This window comes from Triticum urartu, chromosome 5 (assembly GCF_003073215.2).
Source record: "Triticum urartu cultivar G1812 chromosome 5, Tu2.1, whole genome shotgun sequence".
Lineage (NCBI taxonomy): Eukaryota > Viridiplantae > Streptophyta > Magnoliopsida > Poales > Poaceae > Triticum > Triticum urartu.
This window is the reverse complement of record NC_053026.1, coordinates 462911528-462938343: the sequence shown is the minus strand read 5'-3', so window position 1 is coordinate 462938343 and position 26816 is coordinate 462911528. Positions and strand designations below refer to the sequence as shown.

Genomic DNA, 26816 nt, shown 5'->3' with positions numbered 1-26816 from the left:
CCTTGGGTGGAGGAGGATCCCCTAGGATTTCAACAGGTAAATTGTTTTTCAGAATAGGTTCCTGTTTAAATAATACTTCATCTAATTCCCTTCTTTCATTCATAAACATATCATTTTCATGGTCTAGCAAATATTGTTCTAAAGGATCACTAGGAGGTACGACAATAGAAGCAAGACCAATAATTTCATCCTTACTAGGTAATTCTTCTTCACGGTGTTGTCTACTAAATTTAGAGAAATTAAATTCATGAGTCATATCATCTAAACCGACAGTAACAACATCTCTTTTGCAATCTATGGTATCATTAACAGTATTTAAGAAGGGTCTACCAAATATAATGGGACAAAAACTATCTTGTGGGGAACCAAGAACAAGAAAATCAGCAGGATATTTAGTTTTCCCACACAAGACTTCAACATCTCTAACAATTCCCATTGGTGAAATAGTATCTCTATTAGCAAGTTTAATAGTAAACATCAATTTTCTAACTCAACAGGTGCAATATCATGCATAATTTCTTTGTATAGTAAGGTATTGCACTAGCACTAGCACCCATATCACATAAGCCATGATAACAATGATCTCCTATTTTAACAGAAATAACAGGCACGCCTACACAGGTCTATGTTTATCTTTAGCACAAGGTTTAGCAATTCTAGCAGTTTCACCTTCGAACTGAATAACATGCCCATCAATATTATCAGACAAGAGATCTTTAACAATAGCAATATTAGGTTCTACTTTAACTTGCTCAGGAGGTGTATAAGTTCTAATATTGCTTTTACGAACAACAGTTGAAGCTTTAGCATGATCCTTTATTCTAACAGGGAAAGGTGGTTTCTCAACATAAGAAGTAGGAACAATAGGATCATTATAAGTGACAGTCTTTTCTTCAACTTTAATAGGTGCAGCTACTTTTACTTCTATGGGAGGATGATATTTAAACCACTTCTCCTTAGGGAGATCAACATAAGTAGCAAAAGATTCACAGAAAGAAGCTACTATCTCAGAGTCAAGTCCATATTTAGTGCTAAACTTACGGAAAATATCGGTATCCATAAAAGATTTAACACAATCAAACTTAGGTGTCATACCTGACTCCTTACCTTTCGTCGAGGTCCCAATCTTCAGAGTTGCGTTTAATTCTATCCAATAAATTCCATCTGAATTCAATAGTTCATCATAAAAGAGCCAGCACAAGAAGTATCGAGCATGGTGCGATTGTTTTCAGAAAGCCGAGCATAAAAACTTTGCATAATTATTTCTCTTGAGAGCTCATGATTGGGGCATGAATATAACATTGATTTAAGCCTCCCCCAAGCTTGAGCGATGCTTTCTCCTTCGCGAGGCCAGAAATTATATATATAATTGCGATCACGATGAACAAGATGCATAGGGTAATACTTTTGATGAAATTCCAACTTCAATCTTTTATAGTCCCATGATCTCATATCATCACATAGCCTATACCATATCAATGCGTCTCCCTTCAAAGATAAAGGGAAGACCTTCTTCTTAGCAACATCATCGGGTATACCTGCAAGCTTAAATAATCCACAAACTTCATCCACATATATTAAGTGCTCATCAGGATGCTTTGTTCCATCTCCTGTAAAAGGGTTAGCTAGCAGTTTTTCCATCATACCCGAAGGAAATTCAAAAGGAGTTTCATTTTCAATAGGTTCAGTAGGTTGAGGAGCAACTCTTTGCTCTACTGGACGGGGTGAAGATACCCCGAACAAGCCCCTCAGAGAATTACTTTCCATAGTAACAAGTGACAGTAAATTTCAGCACACTATATAAATTTTTCCTTACCAAATTCCACCTACCAAAGGCGCTACACCCCGGCAACGGCGCCAGAAAAGAGTCTTGATGACCCACAAGTATAGGGGATCTATCGTAGTCCTTTCGATAAGTAAGAGTGTCGAACCCAACGAGGAGCAGAAGGAAATGATAAGCGGTTTCAGCAAGGTATTCTCTGCACAGTACTGAAATAAGTGGTAACAGATAGTTTTGTGATAGGATAATTTCCCTCGCCTCCCCCCCCCCCCCCCCCCCCCCCCCCCCCCCCCCCCCCCCCCCCACCCCCCCCCCCCCCCCCCCCCCCCCCCCCCCCCCCCCCCCCCCCCCCCCCCCCCCCCCCCCCCCCACCCACCCCCCCCCCCCCCCCCCCCCCCCCCCCCCCCCCCCCCCCCCCCCCCCCCCCCCCCCCCCCCCCCCCCCCCCCCCCCCCCCCCCCCCCCCCCCCCCCCCCCCCCCCCCCCCCCCCCCCCCCCCCCCCCCCCCCCCCCCCCCTCCCGAGGCTCCCCAAATAATGCAAATCATGCATTAAGAGATCAAAGAAACTCAAATACTTTCATGGATATAAAAAGATAGATCTGATCATAAACTCAAAGTTCATCGATCCCAACAAACACACCGCAAAAGAGTTACATCATATGGATCTCCAAGAGACCATTGTATTGAGAATCAAGAGAGAGAGATGAAGCCATCTAGCTACTAACTACGGACCCGAAGGTCTACAAAGAACTACTCACGCATCATTGGAGAGGCACCAATGGAGGTGGTGAACCCCATCCGAGATGGTGTCTAGATTGGATCTGGTGGTTCTGGACTCTGCGGCGGCTGGATGAATATTTCGTTGACTCCCCTCCCCCTCCCCCCCCCCCCCCCCCCCCCCCCCCCCCCCCCCCCCCCCCCCCCCCCCCCCCCCCCCCCCCCCCCCCCCCCCCCCCCCCCCCCCCCCCCCCCCCCCCCCCCCCCCCCCCCCCCCCCCCCCCCCCCCCCCCCCCCCCCCCCCCCCCCCCCCGCCCCCCCCCCCCCCCCCCCCCCCCCCCCCCCCCCCCCCCCCCCCCCTCCCCCCCCCCCCCCCCCCCCCCCCCCCCCCCCCCCCCCCCCCCCCCCCCCCCCCCCCCCCCCCCCCCCCCCCCCCCCCCCCCCCCCCCCCCCCCCCCCCCCCCCCCCCCCCCCCCCCCCCCCCCCCCCCCCCCCCCCCCCCCCCCCCCCCCCCCCCTTCTCACGTATCCGGTTAATAAAATTCTAGCATGAACAATAAACATTTATCATGATATAAGGAAATAAATAATAACTTTATTATTGCCTCTAGGGCATATTTCCTTCAAGTAATTCGGAGGAGCAGGCTATAAATCGGGTTGTGCGGTCTCTGTGGCCCGTCCAACAACATAACCAGCCTTGCAATTTTTTCTTTGGGAAAATAGGTAGCCCAGTATTTCTTTTTGAAGAATACCCAAGCTAGGCATATTTGTTTTCTCCGACTTACTTGGCTGCAAATCTTTCAAGACGAGGAGGGATGCATTCCGGCCTGGCCAAAGAGTATGGTCAGTGTCTGTTAAAAGTAATATCAAAAGGGGTTGAAAATTCCAAAAAAATATAGCAAATGGCATATTAGTTTCTTTTTTGGTTTTGTTCTTCACTGATATCTTATACGCATTTCATTGGATTTAAGATGACATAGTACTAATTTATTTTTAAATTTGTTTTGTCATGTCTACATAGTTCTCAAACCCGTAGGGTCTGCAGCTCAACGTTCATTGACGATATAGTGTTATATAATTTGGTGACCGAATGTTGTTCAAAGTCCCGGATGAGATCACGGCTATGACGAGGAGTCTCGAAATGGTCGAGATATAAAGATTGATATATAGGACGATTGTATTCGGACACCGGAATAGTTTCGGAGTGCACCGGGTAGTCATCGGATCACTGGAAGGGATTCCGGGAGGCCCCAGGTGGTCTATGGGCCTAATGGGCCAAGAAGAGGCACACACTAGATCCCGCAAGTGAGCTATTTATACCGAAGCTTACAAGAAGCAAAGTTGAAACGGGAGCTTTTCCACCACGGCATCCAACAACCCATGGAGGGGCTCGCACGCCCCTCCCTAGCCGCTAGCCCTAGAAGAAGGAAAGGGGGAGGGGGCTCCACCTCCTCTTGCCTTTCCTCCTTGTGGGAGAAAGGAAGGGGGGCGCCACCTCCTCCTTCCTCCCCCTTGGTGCGAAAAGAAGGAAGGGGGGCAACCTAGGGTAGGAGCCCAAGTAGAATTCAGACCTACTTGGGGCGCCCCTTGGCCTCTTCCCTCTCCCTCCCACCTATATACATGAGGGAGGGGGCGCCTAGCACAACACACCATTGTTTTTGCTGTGTGCGGCGCCCCCTCCACCGTTTACACCTTCGGTTTTTTTGATAGTGCTTAGATGAAGTCCTGCGGAGATAGCTTCACCATCACCGTCAACACGCTGTCGTGCTGCCGAAACTCATCCACTATCTCACCGTCTTGCTGGATCAAGAAGGCGGAGGACGTCATCGAGCTGAACGTGTGCTGAACGCGGAGGTGTCTTACGTTCGGTACTTGATCGGTTGAAGCGCGAAGAAGTTCGACTACATCAACCACGTTACCAAACGCTTCCGCTTACGGTCTACGAGGGTATGTAGACACATTCTTCCCTCTTGTTGTTATGCATCTTCATAGATAGATCTTGCGTGTGCGTATTTTTTTTGTTTTCCATGCAACATTTCCAAACACAATTTAACTACTCCAATGAGCATCAATACTACTAAACGACTAGACAATGAGCATCTCCACTGCTAACTATGCTCCTGGCCAAATATAATAGTAACATCTAGTAGCCTATTTAACTACACAGAAAAAAACATTAGCACATGCCTACACAACCTGTTCAAGTGAGCATCAATACTACTAAATGATTAAACAATGATCATCATCAGTACTACTACATGACTAACCAGAGGCTACACTAAATGACTAAGCAAATGCGTACAGAAGTTACTACCAATTTTACAAAGAACAAAATATGTGCATAATTCTTACAGGTTGAGCACAAACTAGAAACCTCCTACCCGTCTCAAATCCTTCAAAGGTTACATGACGCTCAGCTGGCAGCCGATGCTCCACGCAAAGATCCTGGGTGCCATCTCGATGTCTATGTAGTCTTGGTCTTCAATGCTAACAGGAATCTACAGGAGCAAAATAAACCAAAAACGCCAAATCAGAAACCCTAATCCCAACCCTAGCTCAACCACTGACCTGGTACTACATGCCGTCGTCGGAGGAGTTGATGTACTGCAGGTTGGAGTCGTCGCTGCTCTCATCCTCAAACACCATAGCGTGGTGGCGGTGGTTGCGGACTGCACGGCGAGCGGTGACGAATGGGAGAGACGAGGGCGAGGCGGCGAACAGAGGGAGAGGGTGCGGCGGGTGGCTCGGTTTGACCCGGCCCAGCCAGTTAACGACCGAGCCGGCTTCGTCCTACACAGCGGAGCAGCGCGCGCGGGTTGGCCAGCGTGTCACTTGACAGGTGGGGCCGATCAGTCAGATACACAGTCAATACGTGCTTATACGGCTATCAAATCATTTTGTAACACTTAGGCTGAGAGTTGATACTGATTTGTAAAAAATATGACTATTAGTATTAATTCGTTACGACATGCTGAAGCGTGATAGTTGCATGCAAATTAACTTGGTTGTAGATGCTGGGCAATCATACGGGGACGCGGCTGCCGTTTGCCGTAATAGTGCAACAAGGGATTTCCCCACGGGTGACCCTGCGCGGCAGCGCCTCCTGACGTAAAATTCCCCAATTCGGAGCACCGAAAACTCCAGGAAATCTGCACCTGACAAATCGATTTTCTTTTCCTTTTAATCGCATTTCGGCTTCGAAGCCCACCACGCCGTTTCCGTCTCGTGTCTCGCGCGCGCGGCATCGCCGCCACCACCACCACCGGAACCCTACGAAGAGACCCCCGGCCGTCCCGCCGCCGCACGCGGCGATGGGGGCGGCGCGGCGGGGCCTGCTGCTCGACCAGTGGCGCGGGATCCAGGAGGACGAGGAGGCGTACGACGACCGCGGCGACCCTTCCGCGGCCAACCATCGCCGCCGCCGCCTCAACCAGGCCAAGGAGCAGTGGTACGGCCCTCCGCCCCTAGTCGCTCCCCGCTTCACGAATGAATCCCGCGGGTTTAGTGGTCGCGGCCCAGGTTTAGGGTACCGCCCGGTTGGGACGAGCAATGCAGTAGTAATGCTTGCGCTGATGGGGATTAGGCAGCTTAGCTGCATAAGGGCGAGCCTCTGAATTTGTTTGGTCGGTTCTCGGTTGGAATAGGTAACACAGATAGAGCTAGCTATGCGCCTATGATGTGGGGTGAGAACTCCTGCAGACTTTGGAGTTTATTGACAACGCGAATAGGAGCATTGATACCGTGGAATTCGTGCTTCTGGAAGTCTACAGTTACTATTCTGGGTTGATAGGGATTGTGAACTTTAGAGTTTGGAAATCACATTGTTCAGCATATTTACAATGCACACAAAAGTGGTCCTGTGGGCACCAAGTTTGGAGTCCAAATGATATATTGTACATGCGCTTCTGATATGCAAAACTGAATGATTACAATGTAGACTTGTTGGGTTTGACTACAGAATTTCTTGTAGTAGGGAGATTAATTTGAAATTCGAAATGTTATAGCTGGCCATCAACTGATAGAATACTCCAAAAATAGACCACCTCTTGGATACCAAATTCAAGGATCTAGATTCAACTTGTCAACTCCATCCCACGTACCATGAGTTCTTTATGTACTCCTCTAATGGTGTTTCCAGGAAAACAAAACTACCGTTGCTACTTTTTTGTACATTAAGAAAATAATATCTAGCCAGTAGTGGTAGAGGCTTGAGTTTATGCAGTTGTGAAGAAATTGTGTCATGTTACTTTGGTTAAAGTTTTGGTATTTGGTCTATACTGGGAACTGACTTGCATTGGAACACCAAAAATAATGGAAATGGGTGAATTTGTTCTTTTCCCTGCAATGTGCCTTGTTTTTGGAGTCGAGAGTTTCTCATCTATTTTAGTAGCTAGTTGATGGTACTCTTTATAAAATTGATAATTTCTCTGATGATCCTAACAAAACCTAACTTGATTTTTTGAATCACCTGCAGGTTTTCACATTGTTTTGATTTTCTAGAAAGTTTGCCAAAAGAAGAGCATATTTGGTGTGGATATGCTGATATTATGGGACCTTTTTTAGAAATGTTCCATGGTTACTTTGATGAGCAGGAAAACTCACTCGTTAGAACAATATGGTCACGGATTTCTCAAGAACTGGGCATTTGTACACAGTGTGTGTGTGAACACCACCAGGCACAGGAATCTTTTGATACTGAATGTCGGTCAGGTAGTATTGACCCCCTCCAGAAAGTATTACGGCATCTTGATGAAGAGAGGGTTACGAAGCACCTAGAAAAGATAAATGCAATGATTCAGCTTAAGGAATATGACCCTTCCTGTCATGGTGCAGAAGTTGTTTGCATAATGTTCGAAGTATGTTCCATTTATGTTGTACTCCCCCCCACCCTCCTCTTATGCAACATTAACAGTACCGATTGCCCTGTGAAACATATCTATAAACTTCCATTGCCAGTCTTATTTTTCTGACAAATATCAGCATGAAGTATGCCTTTGTAACCATACACCAGTGACAGCACTATTGGAGAATATCTACCCACGCTAGTATTTATTCGGCATTGTTTTTCTCCCTAATTGCTTTTGAGATATGTAAGACGCGCATCAAAAGAGCCTTACATGAAATGCTCAGCGCATGCCATACAGAGGGCTGTTTTTATGCACCGATGTGCAGTTTTTTTGGAAAGTTCTGTACTTACCAAATTAGCAGATTTTTGATATGCAAAGTGGTCAAAATCAGTATATGATTTATCATATCTCTTTGTGTAAACAGTCACAAAGTTTTCAGTCTTAAGTTTCATGGTGATCATGATAAAGTGCTGTTTTAATCTATTTATTACAGGTTTTGATGTATCCTGTTCTATTAGATGACCAATCACTGGCTAATCAGTTCCAGAAGTTCATTGAAACAATTGATGAATCATATGAAGTGAGCCTTTCAACTAATCAGCAATATCCTGTAAGTTGCTTCTTTCCATTGATGTATGCTCATAACACTACAAGTAATGTCTCACTCAGTCGTTTCAAACAATCAAGTAGTCCAATATTCTGCTCGTCACCAATTTTTTTTGCTTATTGCTTAAAATATAGTTTCTCACACCATATGGTTAAACTTACAATGTAGGGTGTTTACGCATTACTTTTCTTCAAAAGTGGTAAAGCTCGGGCTATTGGTCTTCGCTTATCCCGATCCATGGGTAAATTAAGGTGACGTACCTGTCATTTTCATGTTCGTTTTGATTCACGGAAGTTGTTGTGCAATGTAGGCTTTAACTAGGCAAAAGTAATAAACTGTGCCCGGAGCTATCAAGCATGTTGTTGATGATCCTGTTTTTGGTTTGGTCATAGTTGTTAATAAACCTTACACTTGCAGTCTTGAAATCCATGTTAGTCTGTACTTCTCAAGCCCTTGAGAGGTACCAGCCCTAAATGAAATATGACAACATGCCAAATCTATGTATTGTTCTTATTAAGGTGAGTATCTTGTGGAAAGTGCATTTTGTACATATCTTCTCTGTACTGTTTAAAATTGAATTTCTATATTAGACAGTGCTGGGTAGGTAACGGGCTAACAACAAAAACTAAGGTTAAGGAAACTAATCTCCTTTCATGTATTGGTTATTTTTAGCGCCTCACAATAATTAAGATAGGTGGTAGTGCTACCAATTTTTCTTTCAGGACATGTTGCCAAGACCAAATTCACAAATATAATGTACTCCCTCCGTTCCAAAATATAGTGCGTATAGATGTATCATTAGATAGACCATGAAACATATTTTTATATTGTATTTATTCGGTATTATTAATGCTGATATACAAACTATATTGGGAACGGAGGAAGTATTAGATGATATCATTTGATTTTGGGTTCTCTTCTATTCTCCAATATCGAAGTGCTTCTTTCCTATCTGGTTATATTTCCTTCAAAAGCATACTTTTCTGTATGACTTTCTTGTCTTTTACACAACCTTCAACAGCCTAGAACATTAATTCTATTAATCTAATAAAGAGTCTTAAATTTGGTGAAATCTCACCTGTTTAAATCAACATGAGTAGTTGACTTTGATCAAGTGCTAAAACTATCCTTTCAGGATAAGCATTTTGGGTTTGGCATAACACTGTCTAATTTTAATAAATAATAACATATACTGTCTGTAATTGCTTTATCAATCATTTGCAGGAAAGCGGTTGACCTGGAACCGCTGCAACCCTTACTGCAAAAGTACATCAATTTCCTGGATGCTGAAGTTCTTCCATCTACTCCAGAATTTTCAAGGCCCAGGGTGCAGCTCCAAAGGGCTGATGTTTGGCTTGGATTTAAATCACTGTATGTAAGTTTAACACATGAATTGCATGACTAGTTATGTTTTCATATATAATAGATATTGCGTCTGTTAATATATTGAGTATGTCTGCAGCCTTGGATTTCTCGAGGCACCTGCTTTTGAAGATGGAATCTTGGAGAAATACCCTATCTTCCTGAATATTGTACTTAACCATGTCAGTGATGACGGATTCGATTTATCATGTGCTGTTAGTTGCCTCAAAGCATCATTTGAAATGCTTGGTAAGTGTAGTTATTGAGTTCCTGATGGCCTATGAGTATGCTAAGCCTGCACCTTTGCATAACTACACACCTTTGTTTTAGGCTGCAAACTTTGGTTGAGAACAACGCTATCACCTAGTGTTATTCGGAACACATTATTGGGTCAGTGTTTTCACACTCGAGATGAGAAAAGTCACAAAGAAATATTCGATCTTTTCATCCCGTTTCTTCAGGCATGTCTGTTGCTCTTTCGTTATGAAGTGACTCTCTTATCTTCCACATCTTGATGAATTATGATAAGTTAATTCCTTTGTGCATTATGCAGTCCCTTGAAGCTCTACAAGATGGCGAACATGAGAAGCAACGGAGGAATATTTTGTATTTTCTTCTTCATCAAGTAACTCGGAGTAGTAATTTCAGTGCACTGATGAGAAAAAATGCTACTAAGGTTAACTTCTTTTGATGGCTCTTTACTTCTTTAGTTCTTAAAAATTCACTGCAAATGCTCGCAGAAACTTATGTTCTTGTATTGCCTCATTATTTTTCTTTCTATCAATAGCTTGTTTGAGACTTTGGACTATTTGAATATCGCTCTGGGTTTAAAATTATAGTTCTAATCTGCAAATAATATAACTAACGGCTAGATAAAGGGGAGGCAATAAAGGAGCAACAACATTAGCACATTAGACGAACTGTGTTTGATTGATGGCCGAGAATATATTTCACACCAACGTCGTGTGGTGGACTGTTGTATTTTGAAAGACCTAAACGAGTGAGTGATTTTGGAACAAATGAAGTATGATCTACCTCAATACTTTTACAGTCGATCATATTTGTAACTCTGCCGAGTGTGGTATCATGGAATTCACTGCATCTGGTGATGAAGTGGGTGGTCAAAAGGATCAATAGAAGTGTCTTTGGAGCCTTTTATTTTATTTTTTATGGGATCAGTAACCACTATCCATCCATCATAGAAATGACTATTCGTCTAGTCCACATGAACCAGTTAAGACATGTTTTCTTAGAATACTACTCCCTCCGTTCAAAAATAGATGACTCAACTTTGTACTAACTTTAGTACAAAGTTGGGTCATCTATTTTAGAACGGAGGGAGTAGCTATGAACCATTTCGAGTAGTTCTACAATTGCTGGAATCAGATTGGCATTTAGTGGGGACCGAGTAATGATCTACGAAATGTGCTTAGTAGACATGGAAACTCTTGTTTCCATGGAACTAGGTTCCTTGATGAGCCTCTTGCGTATTTGGAAGCAAAGGAGTGCATCTCTGACAATATTCCCCCTAGTGTTATATCTTTGTCGCACCTGCCAGAAAAGAGTTTCGTATTCAATCTCTTATAGTCAAGGGGGTCTACGACCCTCCTCAAGGGCTTTACTGATTCTTCTGCTGTTTCATAGTTCAGTCCCAGCCTTGCTCGTCACTTCCTCCACATCCCCTTTGCCTTGTATATATAGTCTTCTTTTTATAATATCACCCCCCTCTATTTCAAAAATATGAGGCACACACACGTCTAGGATTCAAGTTTCACGGAGAATCACACCGATGAAATGTGGGTTATGTCTTATGCGGCACAAATCATATTATTAGACTTATATTCCGAAGCATGTTCTGATGATATCACCTTTGTGTTGCATAATTCACATTATGTTGGTCCAGTTCTCGGTCAAACTTAAACCTTAGGATGTGTGAGTGCTTTACATTACACTACCGGGGCCTTCTCTACAGTTTTTCCCTCAAAAAGACTAGCTCTACAATTTCTTGTGCGTCATTCAAGTCCTTTTCAAATATGTGCAGGCTATGCCACCTATGTTGGCTAGTTAACTGTTTATTGTATTGATGTAGTGCTTCTTAGTTGTGCTTTGGTGAGATTACATTGTATAGATATTGTGTACATGAACTGTCTGTTTCTGGAAATTCCATAATAAAACTAACCTTCTTTTGCATGATATATTCATACAAATTTATGCACCAAATTTGAAATGTTTTATATACCAGCTATACATTCCAATATGCAAGAAAGTCCTGTTTTCAGTGCCTAGACCATTAATTTTGAAAGTGGCATGTCTGATGAAATCATAATAGAAACAATGTAGATTCATGTCAGAATAGGCACAAAGCTTTTATGCTATGCATTTACAGCTGCTCACATACTTGTGGGATTCTAAGAAATGGTGATGCCATGCTGCTACATTGTTTGGTGTAATATTACCCTTATAGTATGAACAGTATGATCAATAGCCGCACGGAATGATATAGATCTAGCTAGCAAATGCATTTCTTAACAGTTCAAACTTTATTGATTGGACGTAATTTTGGTTACTGGTAGTGCATATATTATATATGATGATTACCTGATGCTATTGATACCTTTTACCTATTTCCTTCCAGATTGCTCTTCTTATTGTGCAAAGAGGCTACACAATGAACCCTCCTTGCCCAGCCTCGGAATGTGCCCATATGTGGTAATGACCAAACAGTACTTATCTTTGAGACTTTGACACAATCTATTAGGTCACTTATTGTGAGTGTAGAGGGTGTGACACAATCTAATAGTTCGTTGAAGCCTTTTTATGCCATACACCGGTGGTTCGTAGAATTCTTGTGCTGTTGATTATGTTTCTGCTGTGCGAGTATTATATTGTTGTATTATAGCTAGCCCTGGTTTCCAACATATCACGTACTGATGACAATCAAGCTTCTAAAATCTCTCCATCTGCGGTCTGTGTAATCTCAAATAAATAGCACATTGCCCACACATTGGTACTTGTTACGGACTAAAAGCAGTTTTACTACATGTTCTAAAAGATCACTACTATTTGTCTCAATTGTCAAACCATCCATACCCAAAACTTATCTGAAATGTTCCTGCCAGACCCAACAAGCTATGTTGCCTGATGGTGAGCGTACTGCTGCCAACAATACGCATCGAGGGATTATTAACTAATAGTTGTAGACAGCAATCATGCTGGCAATTCCTACCAATCTGAAAAATGTTATTCAAGTATGTTAAATGTCTTCTCTAATTAGCCTTAGACATAACAAACTGTTGGACATGACGTTTTAACATATTAGCAGAATGCAGAGCCTTAGTTTTTTACTTACTGTTTAAAAATTGCTGTTTGATACATGCATTTCCCCAATGTCATTGCTCCCTGATTAAATTTGAGAAGATCACTAACTTATTTCTAGCACACTGTTTCTGGCATTCCACTCTTTATACCTATTTTAAGGCCAGCTTAGTCTTTCTGTTTGTCGCCTGGCATCCACTGACCTTGATTTTGTGAAACAGGGGACCATCTTTGATATTCTCGTTAAATGATACATCCTTGCATAGTTCTCTGCGTCAACCTGCGTTTGATCTCATCAATATTCTCATAGTTTCTGATGCTTCTGCCTTGATTTCCTTTAAACTGAAGTATGAGTCTGCCACAAAGGGTGATTCAAGCAACTCTGTCATGTTTGTCGAGGACGAGGATGAATTGCCTTTTGCCGATGATACCGCGGAAAAGGAGTACAGCTGTTGGAGTGATTTCAGAGCTCTGAACAAGTTGACATTTAGGGGATGCAAGGATTGGACATGTGTCCCTTTGTTATGGTATCTGGTAATGGTTCAGTTGGAACCCTCTAAACTGCCTATGGCTTTTTCGAAAGCAGTGTTTTGGGCTCTATCTCATATTTCTATTTTGGAGCCTGGGTTAGCTATGGACTTGTCAGTGCCTGTAAATGATTGGTTATCGTCACATGCTGGAGAAGTCTCGTCAACATTTTCATGGCAAGTTCCAAATGGTGCTGATGATGGTGGAGGTGGGAAGGATTGCATCAATACTCTCAAGGTGTCAAAATTTGGTACCCTGTTATTGAGAATATTTAAAAGGTTGGCTCCATTTTGTTGACCGCTGTTTCATCCCTTGTGATCTGAGTTTGTGTTCCTGAATTATATCAAGATCTTGCCATGTCATATCTTTTACTGATTGTAAACCTTAAGCCCTAAATTTCCCTGGTATATCATACTTACATGATATTAATATCTTTTAGATTTGCAATCCGTGTCATCATGCAAATTGAGCAATGTGGGCTTCAAAAGCAATGGACATGGGAACCAATGATGGCGGAAAGCTTGATTTTGGCACTAGTTGATCCCAATGATGTAAGAGCATTACCATTGTCTTCCATACTATCCCTGGTACATATAAGTATTTAGCAGTAGTGTATTACTCAGTAGTGTACTTGATGCAGAATGTGCGGCAAGCAGGGAGGGCTGTCATGGAACATGTATCCCAAGCACGGGGTTTGACTCCTGGGCTTCAATTTCTGTGCTCAAGTGCATCTTCACTGTCTGCTGTTTTCGTGGGTCTAAGATATGCAGTGCAGCTGGTAATGTTTGACTGTATATTATTTTTTAGTCATTGGAACTAGTTTGTAATTGGAGCATAAACTGAGGTTTCATATTTCACCTGGTTGCTTCCAAGCTGGTTCTGGCTTCTGTAGCAATGGATCAAATTCCAAAGTTGAATTGAGTAGTACTCCGTATGAGTTACCAGGCAGTAGTTATGTGATTATCGACTATAAACCAGCGCATAACTGCATATGATCTAAAAAACCTTGTAAACAACTCGAAATATCTGTACACAGATCTTGCTGGTAGGATCTACTGCTGAGTAGCCCTAATTACTCCCTAATTACTGTAAAGTAGATAGAAGTAAACGACAATATTCTTCTCTGCTTTATTGAGAGGGGTCGTTCCCTTTATATAGTAGACTAGACTTGATCGTCAAGCTGGTAAGTCTTCAAACTCTAATACCATCTCTAAACTGATTCAACTCTTTGCTATCAAACTTGCTTAATCAACTAGGACCCTAATTTAAGGCACAATACTCCATTTTGATGGGCTGGCCCACATAACATTGCTAACTTGAATAGAATGATTAAGTCATTCAGGAACAGATGTCATTAGATGCTGATACAGATCTCTCTGAAAACTCAAACTGGCAACTAGTTTTTGTGTTCCAACTTGTCATGGTTGTGAAAAGTCAAAACAACAGCCAACTTCGGATGCAAACATCCAAATCGCAACCATCAACAAGAACAAAGTCTTGCGACACAACAAATAGATGACATGGTGTGGTTGTGGAACTTTTTTTTTTGAACCGAGTGTGGTTGTGGAACTAAATGCCGCGCAGCAATACATTCCTTAACCTGTATTCTAGTATCTCTTATACTTGTTTGCAGAACATGGTGAGCATTTCTTGCTGGACAAAATAATGAGGGTATCACATATATGTTCTAAAAAGAGGAAGAGGGAGGGGATGTGGAGTTGTGGACAGTTCCAGACTATTTGAGTTTTGAAATATAAAGGTTCATATATGAATTTTAAATTAACTTTAAGACTGGATGCATGGTATAAAACATTTGAAGTCCGGTATAAGAAATCTGGCATCATCTTGACATTTTCTTCTAATACAAAATGACACAATTTGTGTGCGTGTTTGAGAAGTGTAGGGCACCGGTTAATGCTGTGGCAGGAAACCGAACCTTGACTTGAACCACATGCTAAGATTTACTTAATGTTTCAAAGTGTCTTGATTGTTTCCAAGTTATGAAGGAATATAGCATTGTTCAGTTTTGGGGATTGAGGGAACATGCTAACTTATCCCTTGCTTTTTACCCCATTCTGTCGGTGTTTTCTGTTGAAGCTGAAAATAATCATGATAATTCCTTCTTTGGAATTCCAGGTGGAAAGGCAGTCACTTTTGGCAGATTTTCATAGTCTTCATCACTTGTTTTTTGTCATATGCAAATTAGTCAAGGAGGACATTGCTCAACAGCCTTCAATTCCACAGCCAACAAAACCTTCTGAAGGTGGTTTCTTGCGTCAACCATTTTCAAATGTACCAATTACCCCACCAGAACATGCTGTAGATATTATTTCCTGGGAGAAGTTCAGCACTTTGCTTTCAGCAACTCTCTGGCCTTTAATTTCCGCGTGCCTGATAAAGGGAGACGAGCTAATAAATACCAAACAATGTCAGGTACATATGTACGGCCGTAATATCTTATAACATCAGTAGGTGTATCCTTTTTTGTTGCCTCTTCATATCTTCAGTTTTGTTTCAGATATCATGTGTTCGAGTGCTTGAGTTGCTTCCCCTAGTCTACAACAGAGTCAACTCATATTGTGCTGAGCCATTCAGTATGACGACAATGGTTCCAGACCCTAGTGATATGACATGGCTTTTTCACTTGATTAACTGGGGGAAATCATCTCTGCTTGTGATCAGCAGACACTGGAAACAGTGCATGCTATCTTTATTTAAAATATTAAAGGGTTCACATGGTGACACCATTCAACGCTCCATTGAAGATCTTGGTGATACCATTTCACACGGTTAGAACTTCATGTTTTTAAATTGAATTCTGGACTTTTAGAAGTTTCACCAAATGTTTGGTAATTACTTTTATCTTCCTTTCAGATGTAATTGATATGGATGCACTTAAAGGGAGAATTTCTAATCTTAATCTTGCGGTGTTCAAGAAGGTGCCCACAAAATCAGTTGAAACCATCCCTTCTCTGATTAGGCACACAGATCAGGAGAGGCATACTGGTCGGGACAATCTTGAGACCATGAAGCCCTCTCACGCGTCAGACACCGAACACATAATTCTTCTTTCAGACAGTGAAGAAAATTTGCCTACAGATGATGTCATTGGTGAGGAGGTTTTGTCTTCAGTGAAGGAGAATGACGGATTTACTGCTTCAGATCTGTTAAAAAATCCCTCTGTACAAACAATGCCAGTTGAAGATAAACATGTGTCCTTAAAACAGCAGACACATAGTGATATTAGTGCCTCTTCAAGACCTGTATCGACGGAGAGTAGAGGCACACGTGCTGCCTCAAAAGGATTAGGTGGAACAAAAATGCCAAGTGTTCCAGCCAATAAAAATAGTACTTCCCATTTACCAAACAAGGTTAAATCATCTGTTAGCGCCACTACTCAACCATCCCGTCCAAATTTGTCATCGGATGTATGCAAATTTAAGTCAATTTTCAGAGATATATCTGATGATGAAGATGATCCCTTAGAGCATGCACTTGATAATTACAGAAGACCACAAATTCGTGTAACAAAGTCTGCCATATTAATTCCTAAAAGGCAAATAGTTCAACTTCAGTTGCCTTCTGAAAGGAGACAGTCTTCTGGCAGACCGGATACCAGTTTCCGACGTTTTAGTCCTCCTAAGCTGGACAGTTGGTTTAAGAATATATTGGAAATGGATTACTTTGCTATTGTTGGGCTATCTTCTTCCGAGACAGTAAAGAAACCTGCTTTAAAACAAATTCCTGTCTGCTTTGATTCACAAGCTCAATACATTGAGATCTTCCAGCCACTTGTTATAGAAGAGTTCAAAGCTCAGTTGCAGAATGCTTATGTTGAAACCCCTCCTGAAGATATGATGTGCGGCTCTATATCTATACTCTCAGTTGAAAGAGTTGATGAGTTTCTTGTTGTTCGTGGGCGTGCTGAGAACACAGTGTGTGTCAAATCTAAAGGGTGTATAGAGAATGATCTAATACTGCTTACCAAGGATCCACTGAAAAGCTCTGGACAGCAAGTCCATGTGCTTGGAAAGGTATTACTGTTGCGCACAAAAGTTCAATGTTTTAATAACCTAATTCTGTATGTCTTTCCTAACGTATTTACTGTTCTCTAGGTGGATCGGCGTGAGAGTGACAAAAATAAGGCTTTAATTATTGTAATAAAGTTCTACCTCTCGAATGAGATTCCACGTTTAAATAAAGTGAAACGGCTTCTTGTTGAAAGAAGTAAATGGTTCTTGAATCGGGTTTTGAGCATGACTCCTCAACTCCGAGAATTCAGTGCTCTCTCATCATTAAATGACATCCCAGTGCTTCCAGTAATCCTGAATCCTGTTTCATGTACTGCAACCAATCATGAATCTTTTAAAGTGTATCTTGATAAACTTGCACGCCCTCTGCGGAAAGTATTGAAGTCTTCATACAATGACAGCCAGCTCCAAGCTGTTAGTATTGCCATTGGGTCAGCAAGCTCGAAAACAAAATGTGATCTGTCTCTTATTCAGGGCCCTCCAGGTTTGTCGTTTTGATCCCTATTCACAATTTTTAGTAAGTCCAGCCACCAGAAAAGGTAATCTTTTATGCTTGTGTTTCCTGCAGGTACAGGTAAAACAAAAACTATTGTTGCGATCGTGAGTGCATTGCTTTCTTTACATGCCGACAACTCTTACAATTTACCAAGAAATGAATCCCTGGCTAGTGCTGAATTTACCAAGCCAAGAACAAAGATTAGTCAAACTGCTGCAGTAGCTAGAGCTTGGCAGGATGCAGCCCTGGCTAAACAACAGATAAAGGATTCCCAGAGAGAAAACCCGAGGACAGAACGGCTTTCAAAAGGCATCCTTTCAAGAGGAAGGGCTCTAATATGTGCGCAGTCAAATGCGGCAGTTGATGAACTTGTGTCAAGACTCAGTAAAGGATTGTATGATACTGAAGGAAAGCTGTATAGACCTTATATAGTGAGGGTTGGTAATGCAAAGACAGTTCATCCTAATTCAATCCCTTTCTTTATTGACACACTTGTTGAACAAAGGTTGTCAGACGAGTTGAAGATTAATGATGAATCCAAAATTTCATCCGATGGCGGATCCTCTGGTTCACTTAGGGCTAGGTTGGAGAAGGTTGTAGACAGAATTAGATATTATGAGTCACGGCGAAAACTAGTGGAGGGTGATAAGACAGAAACTGGATCTTCTGTGCCCGATGAAGATGAGATGGATGAAGTTTCTGATGAAGCAATTGGTGCAAAGCTCAATATTTTATATACACAGAAAAGGGCAGTTTCTTCAGAACTTGCCACTGCTCATGCACGTGAAAAGAAAATAGCTGATGAAAACAAGTCTCTTAAGCACAAGGTAAGGAAGTCAATTCTCGGAGAAGCAGAGATTGTTGTGACAACGCTCAGTGGGTGTGGAGGTGATATTTACGGAGTTTGCTCGGAAACTGCTTCAGCTAAGAAATACGGGAATTTCTCTGAGCAAGCTTTGTTTGATGTTGTTGTTATCGATGAAGCTGCGCAGGTGGGGTCTCAGACTCTCAATACTAACTGTCCTCTTTCAAATCAAGCTAGCTTTATATTTAATATTTATTATATGCTAAACACTAAGCTTCTTTTGGTTTACTCATATTTAGGCTCTTGAGCCTGCAACTTTGATTCCACTTCAGCTACTCAAGTCGAAAGGAACTAAGTGCATAATGGTAGCATGCTCTCTTTTAAGATATTTCTGATTATACAATATTTTTTAGCTACACCTTGAAGCAACATCACAGTGCTATCTCTTACTTAGTAATGTCTCTTTTGAAGGTTGGTGATCCGAAGCAGCTACCTGCTACCGTGATGTCTGGATTGGCTAGCAAGTTTCTCTATGAGTGCAGCATGTTTGAACGCCTACAAAGAGCTGGTTATCCAGTTATTATGCTCACTAAACAGGTTAGTCATAACTCTTGCATATGCTTTCTCTGTAAACTTCTCAGTGGAGTGAAAGACCGCTAAAAATCAGTTATAATCCTTTTAGAGATCTTATCTACTATGTTGGGATCACTAAAATGGTTGATTTTCAGGAGTCCTTCTGTTCTTGAGATTCATACCTTCAGCATTTTGCCTCATTGGCACTAAGTAGGCTATTAACTACTTTCCTGAATGTTATTAAAGAGCATGCCAAACTATGTTGTAATTCTTGGATTTTAGTTTTCTGTGTGGCATATCTTTTTTAGTTTTATGTCCTAAAAATGGTCTTATTCCAATGATGAGCAACCTTATAGTACAATTTTATGTGAAAACAATAGCAAGCTCATTAACATGATTACAAGTAACATGCTCTGCAGGTTTTTCTTAAGTTATGAATATTGGCCATACATAGTTCCTGTGTCTTGTTTGAGTATGCAATTCTTAATGGATTACTAAATTTGTATGTGAGAACTGAGAAGAGCTATCGACTGCAGGCCGTATGCTAATTTCTCCTCAATTATTTTGTATTGTCTGCAGTACCGAATGCATCCTGACATTAGCAGATTCCCGTCGTTGCATTTCTATGAAAACAAACTGCTGGATGGTGCTCAGAAGGCTGAGAAATCAGCTCCTTTCCATGATCACAGTTGTCTTGGTCCATACATGTTCTTTGATATTGCCGATGGTCGTGAGCGTGCTGGAACAAGTGCTGCTGCACAATCACTCTCTAATCAATTTGAAGCTGATGCAGCACTTGAAATACTGTCATTTTTAAAGAACAGGTAAGAGTATTGTCTTTGCTTTCACAGTTTCACTGCCTACTGGAGGGGGTCTTATTTTACAGGTAACTGAGGTTCTATACTTGCTTTGTGAACAGATATCCAGCAGATTTCTCCTGTAGAAAGATAGGGATCATAACTCCGTACAGGAGTCAACTCTCCTTGCTGCGTTCAAGGTTCACTTCTTTTTTTGGGCCTGAGATTGTTGCTGAGATGGAAATCAATACTGTGGATGGATTTCAAGGTCGGGAAGTTGACATCTTGGTGTTGTCAACTGTTAGAGCCTCCAACTCTTCAGGTGACAGGCATCACACTGGTGAAGCACGTAGCATTGGGTTTGTTGCAGATGTTAGGCGTATGAATGTTGCGCTAACACGCGCCAGGTTTTCTCTATGGATAGTTGGTAATGCAAGAACATTGCAGACCAATTCACACTGGGCTTCCTTATTACAGAATGCTAAAGAACGTAATATGCTCATCTCAGTTCAGAAGCCCTATAGTCTGATCTTTCAAAATGTTCATGGTACTACCCATAGTCACCTTAAGCAGCAGAAGGAAAATGAAAAGGCTGATATGACAAACTCGCGGACAGTCGATGCACAACTCCATAAAGAACATGTGAGACATGCTGACAGTGCTACAGAAAAGAAAGGTAAAAGTTTACGTGAGGATCAGGCAAAACAAGCATCACACTGGGATCAAAAGACTCGTAAAACTGAAGGCTCCACCTTGAGAAAATTCAGTCAAGAAAATGAAGCGACAACGCAGAATGATGATATGAGAGCTACCAAGGGCTCATTGAAACAAGATATTGATCAGGATTTGGTGATAAGAAAGCAAGGGGCAGAAAAGAAGTCTGTGCAGAATGTAAATCAGCTGGAGCTTGCTAAAAGGTTGGCAACAGGGGATCCCCATGATGGCTCTCGTGTCCGAAGGCAAAGGGAATTGAATAGGCCTGTTAGCGAGAATGCTGATATGGAAACTGATAAGGCCTTATTTAAGCATGGTCCATCTGAGAATCCCAAGGTGAGATTACATAATAACGACAAAAAGGCTGCCAGCCAAAACAATGATATGGGAACCATCAAGTGTTCGTCAAAACATGATTCTGTTGTAAAATCAGTGGCCAAGCAGGATGATGGTTCTTCATCAGCACAACACCGTGAAATGCAGAATTTGATACAAAAGGCTAAAGGAGCAAGGAAGTTTTCTGAAACACCAAGGTTCAGTAATTCAAACAAAGAGGGTTCCTTGCTTAAACATGACGCGGTTTCGGAATTAGCAAATAGGAACAGTGGTACTGGTCCACCAACAATCCCTGATATGAAGAAAAATAAGGTCAAGGGGGCAAGGAAGTTTACTGAACAACCAAGATCTGGGAACTCGAATCAGGTGGATCCATCAGTTTCATCACATTTTGATGGAACAAGTAGCCATATACGGGACCTCACGACAAGCCAAGCTGCTAAGCAAACTGTAACTAGTCAAAAGGACCAAATTGCAGCGAGAAAGCGTCAAAGGGAGGACGTTGAATCTTTACTTTCCTCAGCTCTTATATCATCAAAGAAGCCTAAGAAGAAACAAAAATGAGACCATGTAGCAAAGGCAAGTTCATCATACTACCTTCTGTTTTTCTGAAACAAAATGCAGAGCTGTTTTTTTTTTTTGCTTGCGAGTCTTGGAAGATCTGTCCATAAACATACTAGCACTCCCATCATGTTTACTTCTGTTTTGTTTATTCATCTCTAATGTGTATATTGGCATCCTCATTTACTACATATGTTTATGCCGACCATTCACCTGAAGCTAATAATATTGTTATCCGTGCAGGTGGTAGTGGATGATCCTTAGCAGCTTTTAGCATGATGATGCGCTGATCGCGGAATACTGTGGCTGCCTTGAGGTGTGCAGCCAAGGCCCGTAGCGGTGCTTGAATTGTTAGTTACTAAAGCTGACACGTCGACTGATTTTGTGAGACAAGTTCTTGTGACGTAGGTAGGTATTTTGGAGATTTCCCCCTGACCAGACATTTGGAGTACAAAAGGTAGGACCGTCCATTTGGTGGAAGAAGTGATGAAGATACTTGCTTTAGAAGTGCAAGTTGATTCTGGCGCTGTAAATATTTGTACATAGACGGGATTAAAAGATGGAATGGATATCACGTGGGAGCTTGGGTGGTATTCATATTCACATTTGAGCCGCATCATTTTCTGGCTGGGACACTGTTAGTCCTGGCGCCTTCGCTCTGAAGCAGGGCGCACGAAGCAGCAACGTGAGCATCTTGGGTTAAAACACTGTAATCTGATGGGCACGTACGTATATCGTCTGTATAGGTCCGTCTTTGGTTTGACATAGCGGGGAGGAGCCGAGGAGGAGGCGCGCTTGCTGCCCTCGTTGATGACGATGTCGGCGCTGCCAGTGCGTCGGCCGAGCAGCGTCTCCGCTGTGGGCTCGGCCTTGACGCCGAACACCGTCGGCGAGCCGGAGGAGTGGGAAGAGGAGCGGGAGGAGTGGGAGGAAGACGAGGAGCCGAACCTCCTGGGCATTCATTGCCCGGTGCTCTGGCGGGGGACCCGGGCGGCGGCCGCGGCAAGGTATTGCCAGCGGCGGGTCGTTGCCGCCCTTGTGGTACTGGAGAACCTCGTGGAGCGTGCGGTCGGGGGCGCCCCACCATAGGCGGCACCGTCGTTGTTCATGACGCCCCCCACCACTAGTGCCCCGTTGGTGGATGCCAGCCGTTGCGTCTGTCGGTGCTGGAAGTACGGGGAGAGAGGGAAGGAACGTCGGCGGTGGCTGCGCACGGCAAGCGAGGCAGAGCTCGGCGGCGGGTGTGGGCGGGTGTGGCCAGAGGCGAGGAGGAGGCGTTGCTTTTATAGCCGGCCGCCGTGTGTACGCGTGGCGGGAGGGGGGCGTCGCCGCGCCGCACGTGAATCAATGGAAGGCTGACCGGCGGCAACTTTGCCATTGATTTCTCGCGGGAAACTGAGGCGTTCTGAGGACGACGAGGCGAGTGTCGCTGACTCGGCAAGCCCGCAGCTCTTTTGCGTCAAAATCGCTTGCCCCGGCGCCCCCGGCGTCCCCAACGTGCCGGGTTCGGCCTGGGTCCACCGGCACCAGTTTCGGCCTAAACCGGCGAAAAACGTCTTCCCGAGGGCGCGACTGGGCTGATTTTTGGGTGCTGGCGTTGAAAAATCGCCTGGAAAGGGGGGGGGGCTGTTGGGGGCGCGGCCGAAGATGCTCTTAGGTAACGACACATGTGCGAACAATGAAGAAAACAAAGTACGCTGACCGTGTCTCATTCATACATATCATAAAGAATAAAGTACAAGTCACGTAAGGACCGACATGATAAAATTGAAAAGATAGCAGTACATCTCTGAGGTACACCAATGCTCATCACCTGCCTCTGGCATCACCACAACAACCATTGAAGAAAAGAATGATGGATCACTTCCTCACCCAATCTCAACGCGGCTCCATCGCTGATATGCAAATTTGCGGACCTCCAAGGTGGCTAACCAAAAATGAAGCCATTGCCGTTGAACGAATCAGACTGGGAACACCCCGGACACGCCATCAAACTTCAAATCTGACACCCCACCATGACTAAAACGCCGAAATAGGAAACCATATCTGCCATCCACGAACCACGAAACCAACACATGTTCCGTCTTCCGGATGTAGTCGATGCATACCACAATCTGCATATGCTCCCGGACTACCTTCAAAGCTTCGTGCCGATGTTGAAGCAAACACCGCCGCAACGGTAGAGCCCGAGGACACAGGTCCATCACAAGGATGTCACCGTCACCACGCCATCCTTACTTGAGGGCTGTTTGGTTAGCACCCTGGCTCCCATGCCTGACAAAAAGCGATGCCTGGCCACAGCCTGAGAATTAGAAAATATGTGTCTGGTCAGGCATAACGTGTTTGGATGCATGCCTGGCCTGAAAAGGCTTATTGGAATAGAGTATTCACTTGAGACCTGGCCCACTGAAAAAGGTAGCAGACTAGAGCAAGATTAGCCACCAGGCACATGCCCAGGCCACCTATTTCTCATGCCTGACTCAGGCTAAGCAAGATGGCTGAGTTACGAGCCAGGCTAAACATGATGTCAGAGTTGCAGGCCAGGCTAGCTTGGGCTCCTGTGGATAGCAACCAAACACCCTCCAGAAAATTTTCAGACAGGCTGCAGGCCAGGCGCGTCGGAACAAGGACGTCAACCAAATTGCCCCTTGAACATTCTGGTTTTCAAATCATTTTCCAACCATATGACCTCATCAAAAAGGATCCGAAGAATCTTTATTCAGAGCCGTCATCATCGTCGCTGAAGCCAAGACGATAAACAACCTTAAAACTTAGACCACAAGGAAGGAAAAACGGTCAATGCGCGTGGATCTGGCGACCTCCCTCACCACCGACGACCGAGGTCGCCGGCGGAGGGGAGTCGACGGAGGACGGCGCTGAAAGATGGCCTCTATTGGCGGCGGCTAGGGTTCCAGCTGGTAGGGACGAGAGAAAAACGATCAAAGGAATGCATATCGTTGTGGTGTGTAAGAAGGCTGGACATCTTGGATAACCACAACCAAACATTAAAAAATGATGACGAACAAAATAAGAATACGAGAACATAAACCTTGTTCATACATAAGATGTGTTACATAAATTCAGGGCCCAACAAAATTATATATTCTCAAAGTAGCATCATCAGGAGTGGGTTGCATGAGAGGCAGCAACACAGAAGCCAGATTTCTATCCTTGGTGTCATAATTAAGGAAAACCATCACTTTACAAAATGTGACAGAATGCACCGCGACGGAAGACTGACACTGGCAAAAAAAACACTGACATGAAGCTAAGTGTTCACCATCACTTTCGTCCCATGACCGCGGGCTCGGTGTTCAAGTCGCACACGCACCACCGCAAGGGCCCGACGCAGTTCCGGGCGCTGGACTACGGCGACGGCGAGCGGAACGGCCGGGTACCTCAAGGGCGTGATTGCGGACATCGTGCGCGACTCCGGCCGTGGCCCGTGGCGCTCCGCTGGCCCACGTCGACTTCCGCGACCCGTCCGCTACAAGCACCGGAAGGAGCTCTTCGTGGCTGCCGAGGGCATGTACACGGGCCAGTCCGTCCACTGCTGCCGTCGCGCTGTTGTCGGCATCGGCAACGTGTTCCCGCTCGCCTCGCTGCCTGAGGGCGCCATCGCCTGGGACGTCGAGCAGCACGTCGGCGACCGCGGTGCCCTCGCCCGCGCCTCGGGCGACTACGCCATCGTCGTCAGCCACAACTCCGACAACGGCGAAGAAGGTGGTGCAGAGCGGCTAGCTGCAGGGCGATGGTGGGGCAGGTGGCCGGCGGCGGGAGGATGGAGAAGCCGCTGCTCAAGGCGGGAGTTCACTAGTTCAGGGTGCTGTACGGCTGCCGGTGATGCGCGGCGTGCTGCTAGGAGGACCACCGAAGCCCGCAGGCCAGGCTCGCCTCCGCCCCGCCCGGCGATGACAACACCATGGGCGCCCTCCTCTTATCGGGCGTGGAGGACCAAGGGAGGCGCGGATCCGCGGCGGCCCGTGCTCTGCCCCGTCCCCGACGTCGAGGGCCTCCGCGAGCCGCCCGTCCTGCCGGTGGTGACGCGGCCGTACACTGCATGACCCAGCCGCCAGTCTGCGCTGGCTAAGGCGCCCGCATGCCTTCGCCGGGTGCAGGTGGGGCTGTCCGGCCTCATCCACCAGCGCCGGAGCAGCTGCTCGACGCGACTCGAGGATGTACGCCACACACCGGTACATGCGCATGAGATCTCTCCGCCAAGCGTCCTCCACGACTTCCTCGCCCGGCTCGACGCGGCTGGGTGGGCGTCCGTGCGCGCGCCGGCGTACACCACGCGCTGGGCCGGTCCCGGGTTGCGCCAAGGGGCTGGTATCCGAGGTGGAGGGGCTGCTCATGTGGTGTTTGATGAAATGCCAAGGAGTGAGGGTGATGAGGAAGAAGAAGAAGACCAAATCAAGTGCCACGTAGACATTTTTTCTTCCAACTCAGCCTGATGTCATCAAACCACTTACCTCCCTCTGTCAGTGTTTTTTTTTGCCATTTCTCAGTGCGGTGCATTTTGCAACATTTTGTAAAGTAGTGGGTTTCCGCTCATGATGACATGATTGTGTTGGTTTTGTGGATACTAGCAAAAATACCCGTGCGTTGCAACGGGAGAAACAAATCCTTGCATGCCCATTTGTCTCCGAATATGAAACTGGTGGACAGAGTAGTCGGCGATGTGGTCCTAAGAAAGAGTAGACTTATGGACAGATAGGAGGAGGCAGTGGTGATGGTAAGATCGAACAATATGTGTTAGAATAATGGGGGTAAAACATCCTCATTACCTTGCTCCCTCTTTCTCATTCTTCTTCCTCCCGCAGCCTTTCTTCCTCCTCTTCCTCTTGGGCCATCCAAAAGGTCCCAGACCCTCCCACCTTCGCCTCCACCTCCGCCACTTGCATCTCCTCCGCATCTGATCTTGCTCTCGAGCCTCCATCTCCACATCTACTTGTTTCTTCGGTCCTCCTCGATGTACAATAGCTGGGCCGACATCCCTGCCAGCCAAGATCCCTTGGTCCTTCCATTCCTTCACATCTCGTAATCCGCCATTATCGCCCAAAGTTTTGATCAATAAAAATATTGACAATCATAATGAATTACTAACATGCGAGCAACAGCCTACCTCAGCGTGTCAATGGGGAAGCAACATTTATGTATGGTCAACTTTGTCGAATGATAAAGGACCTAATGACCAACCGGGTGAACCAGAAGAAATAGGTCTTTTTAGGGCTAAGAAGAAATAGGTAAGCAGCTAGCAACAGATCGATCCCTCCGTTGGACTCCTTAAACAAACCGGGCGAGTCGGGGGAAATTTATTAGAAATTTTGTTCACCATACAATAATTT

General features: G+C 44.6%; 1 protein-coding gene and 1 pseudogene across 2 annotated transcripts; both read left to right on the top strand.

Moving 5' to 3' along the window:
• The first annotated feature begins 5569 nt into the window (after positions 1 to 5569).
• On the top strand, positions 5570 to 22071 carry LOC125509851. 2 transcript variants are annotated; one of them, XM_048674879.1, is made up of 22 exons: positions 5570 to 5944; positions 6971 to 7352; positions 7837 to 7953; positions 8119 to 8201; positions 9175 to 9321; positions 9413 to 9561; positions 9643 to 9773; positions 9866 to 9988; positions 11948 to 12021; positions 12849 to 13433; positions 13595 to 13706; positions 13796 to 13933; positions 15292 to 15588; positions 15674 to 15944; positions 16030 to 17189; positions 17271 to 17670; positions 17755 to 18674; positions 18787 to 18852; positions 18959 to 19084; positions 19640 to 19884; positions 19980 to 21486; positions 21712 to 22071. In XM_048674879.1, exons 1-21 carry the CDS (start codon positions 5808 to 5810, stop codon positions 21469 to 21471), a joined length of 7155 nt encoding a protein of 2384 aa, XP_048530836.1. In that variant the 5' UTR covers positions 5570 to 5807; the 3' UTR covers positions 21472 to 21486; positions 21712 to 22071. The 2 variants fall into 2 exon arrangements, with proteins under 2 accessions (XP_048530836.1, XP_048530837.1); XM_048674880.1 differs by lacking the exons at positions 5570 to 5944; positions 6971 to 7352; positions 7837 to 7953 and having other exon boundaries at positions 9175 to 9325.
• A 2467-nt stretch (positions 22072 to 24538) lies between these two features.
• Positions 24539 to 26098, top strand: LOC125556288 (annotated as a pseudogene).
• The last annotated feature ends 718 nt before the right edge of the window (positions 26099 to 26816 follow it).

Bases quoted from the DNA above. Each gene is read 5' to 3' on its own strand.
- LOC125509851 (XM_048674879.1), top strand. From the start codon at position 5,808: ATGGGGGCGGCGCGGCGGGGCCTGCTGCTCGACCAGTGGCGCGGGATC. The intron at 7,353-7,836 runs GTATGTTCCATT...TATTTATTACAG, and splicing joins TTGTTTGCATAATGTTCGAA to GTTTTGATGTATCCTGTTCT. The intron at 9,989-11,947 runs GTTAACTTCTTT...ATTTCCTTCCAG, and splicing joins TGAGAAAAAATGCTACTAAG to ATTGCTCTTCTTATTGTGCA.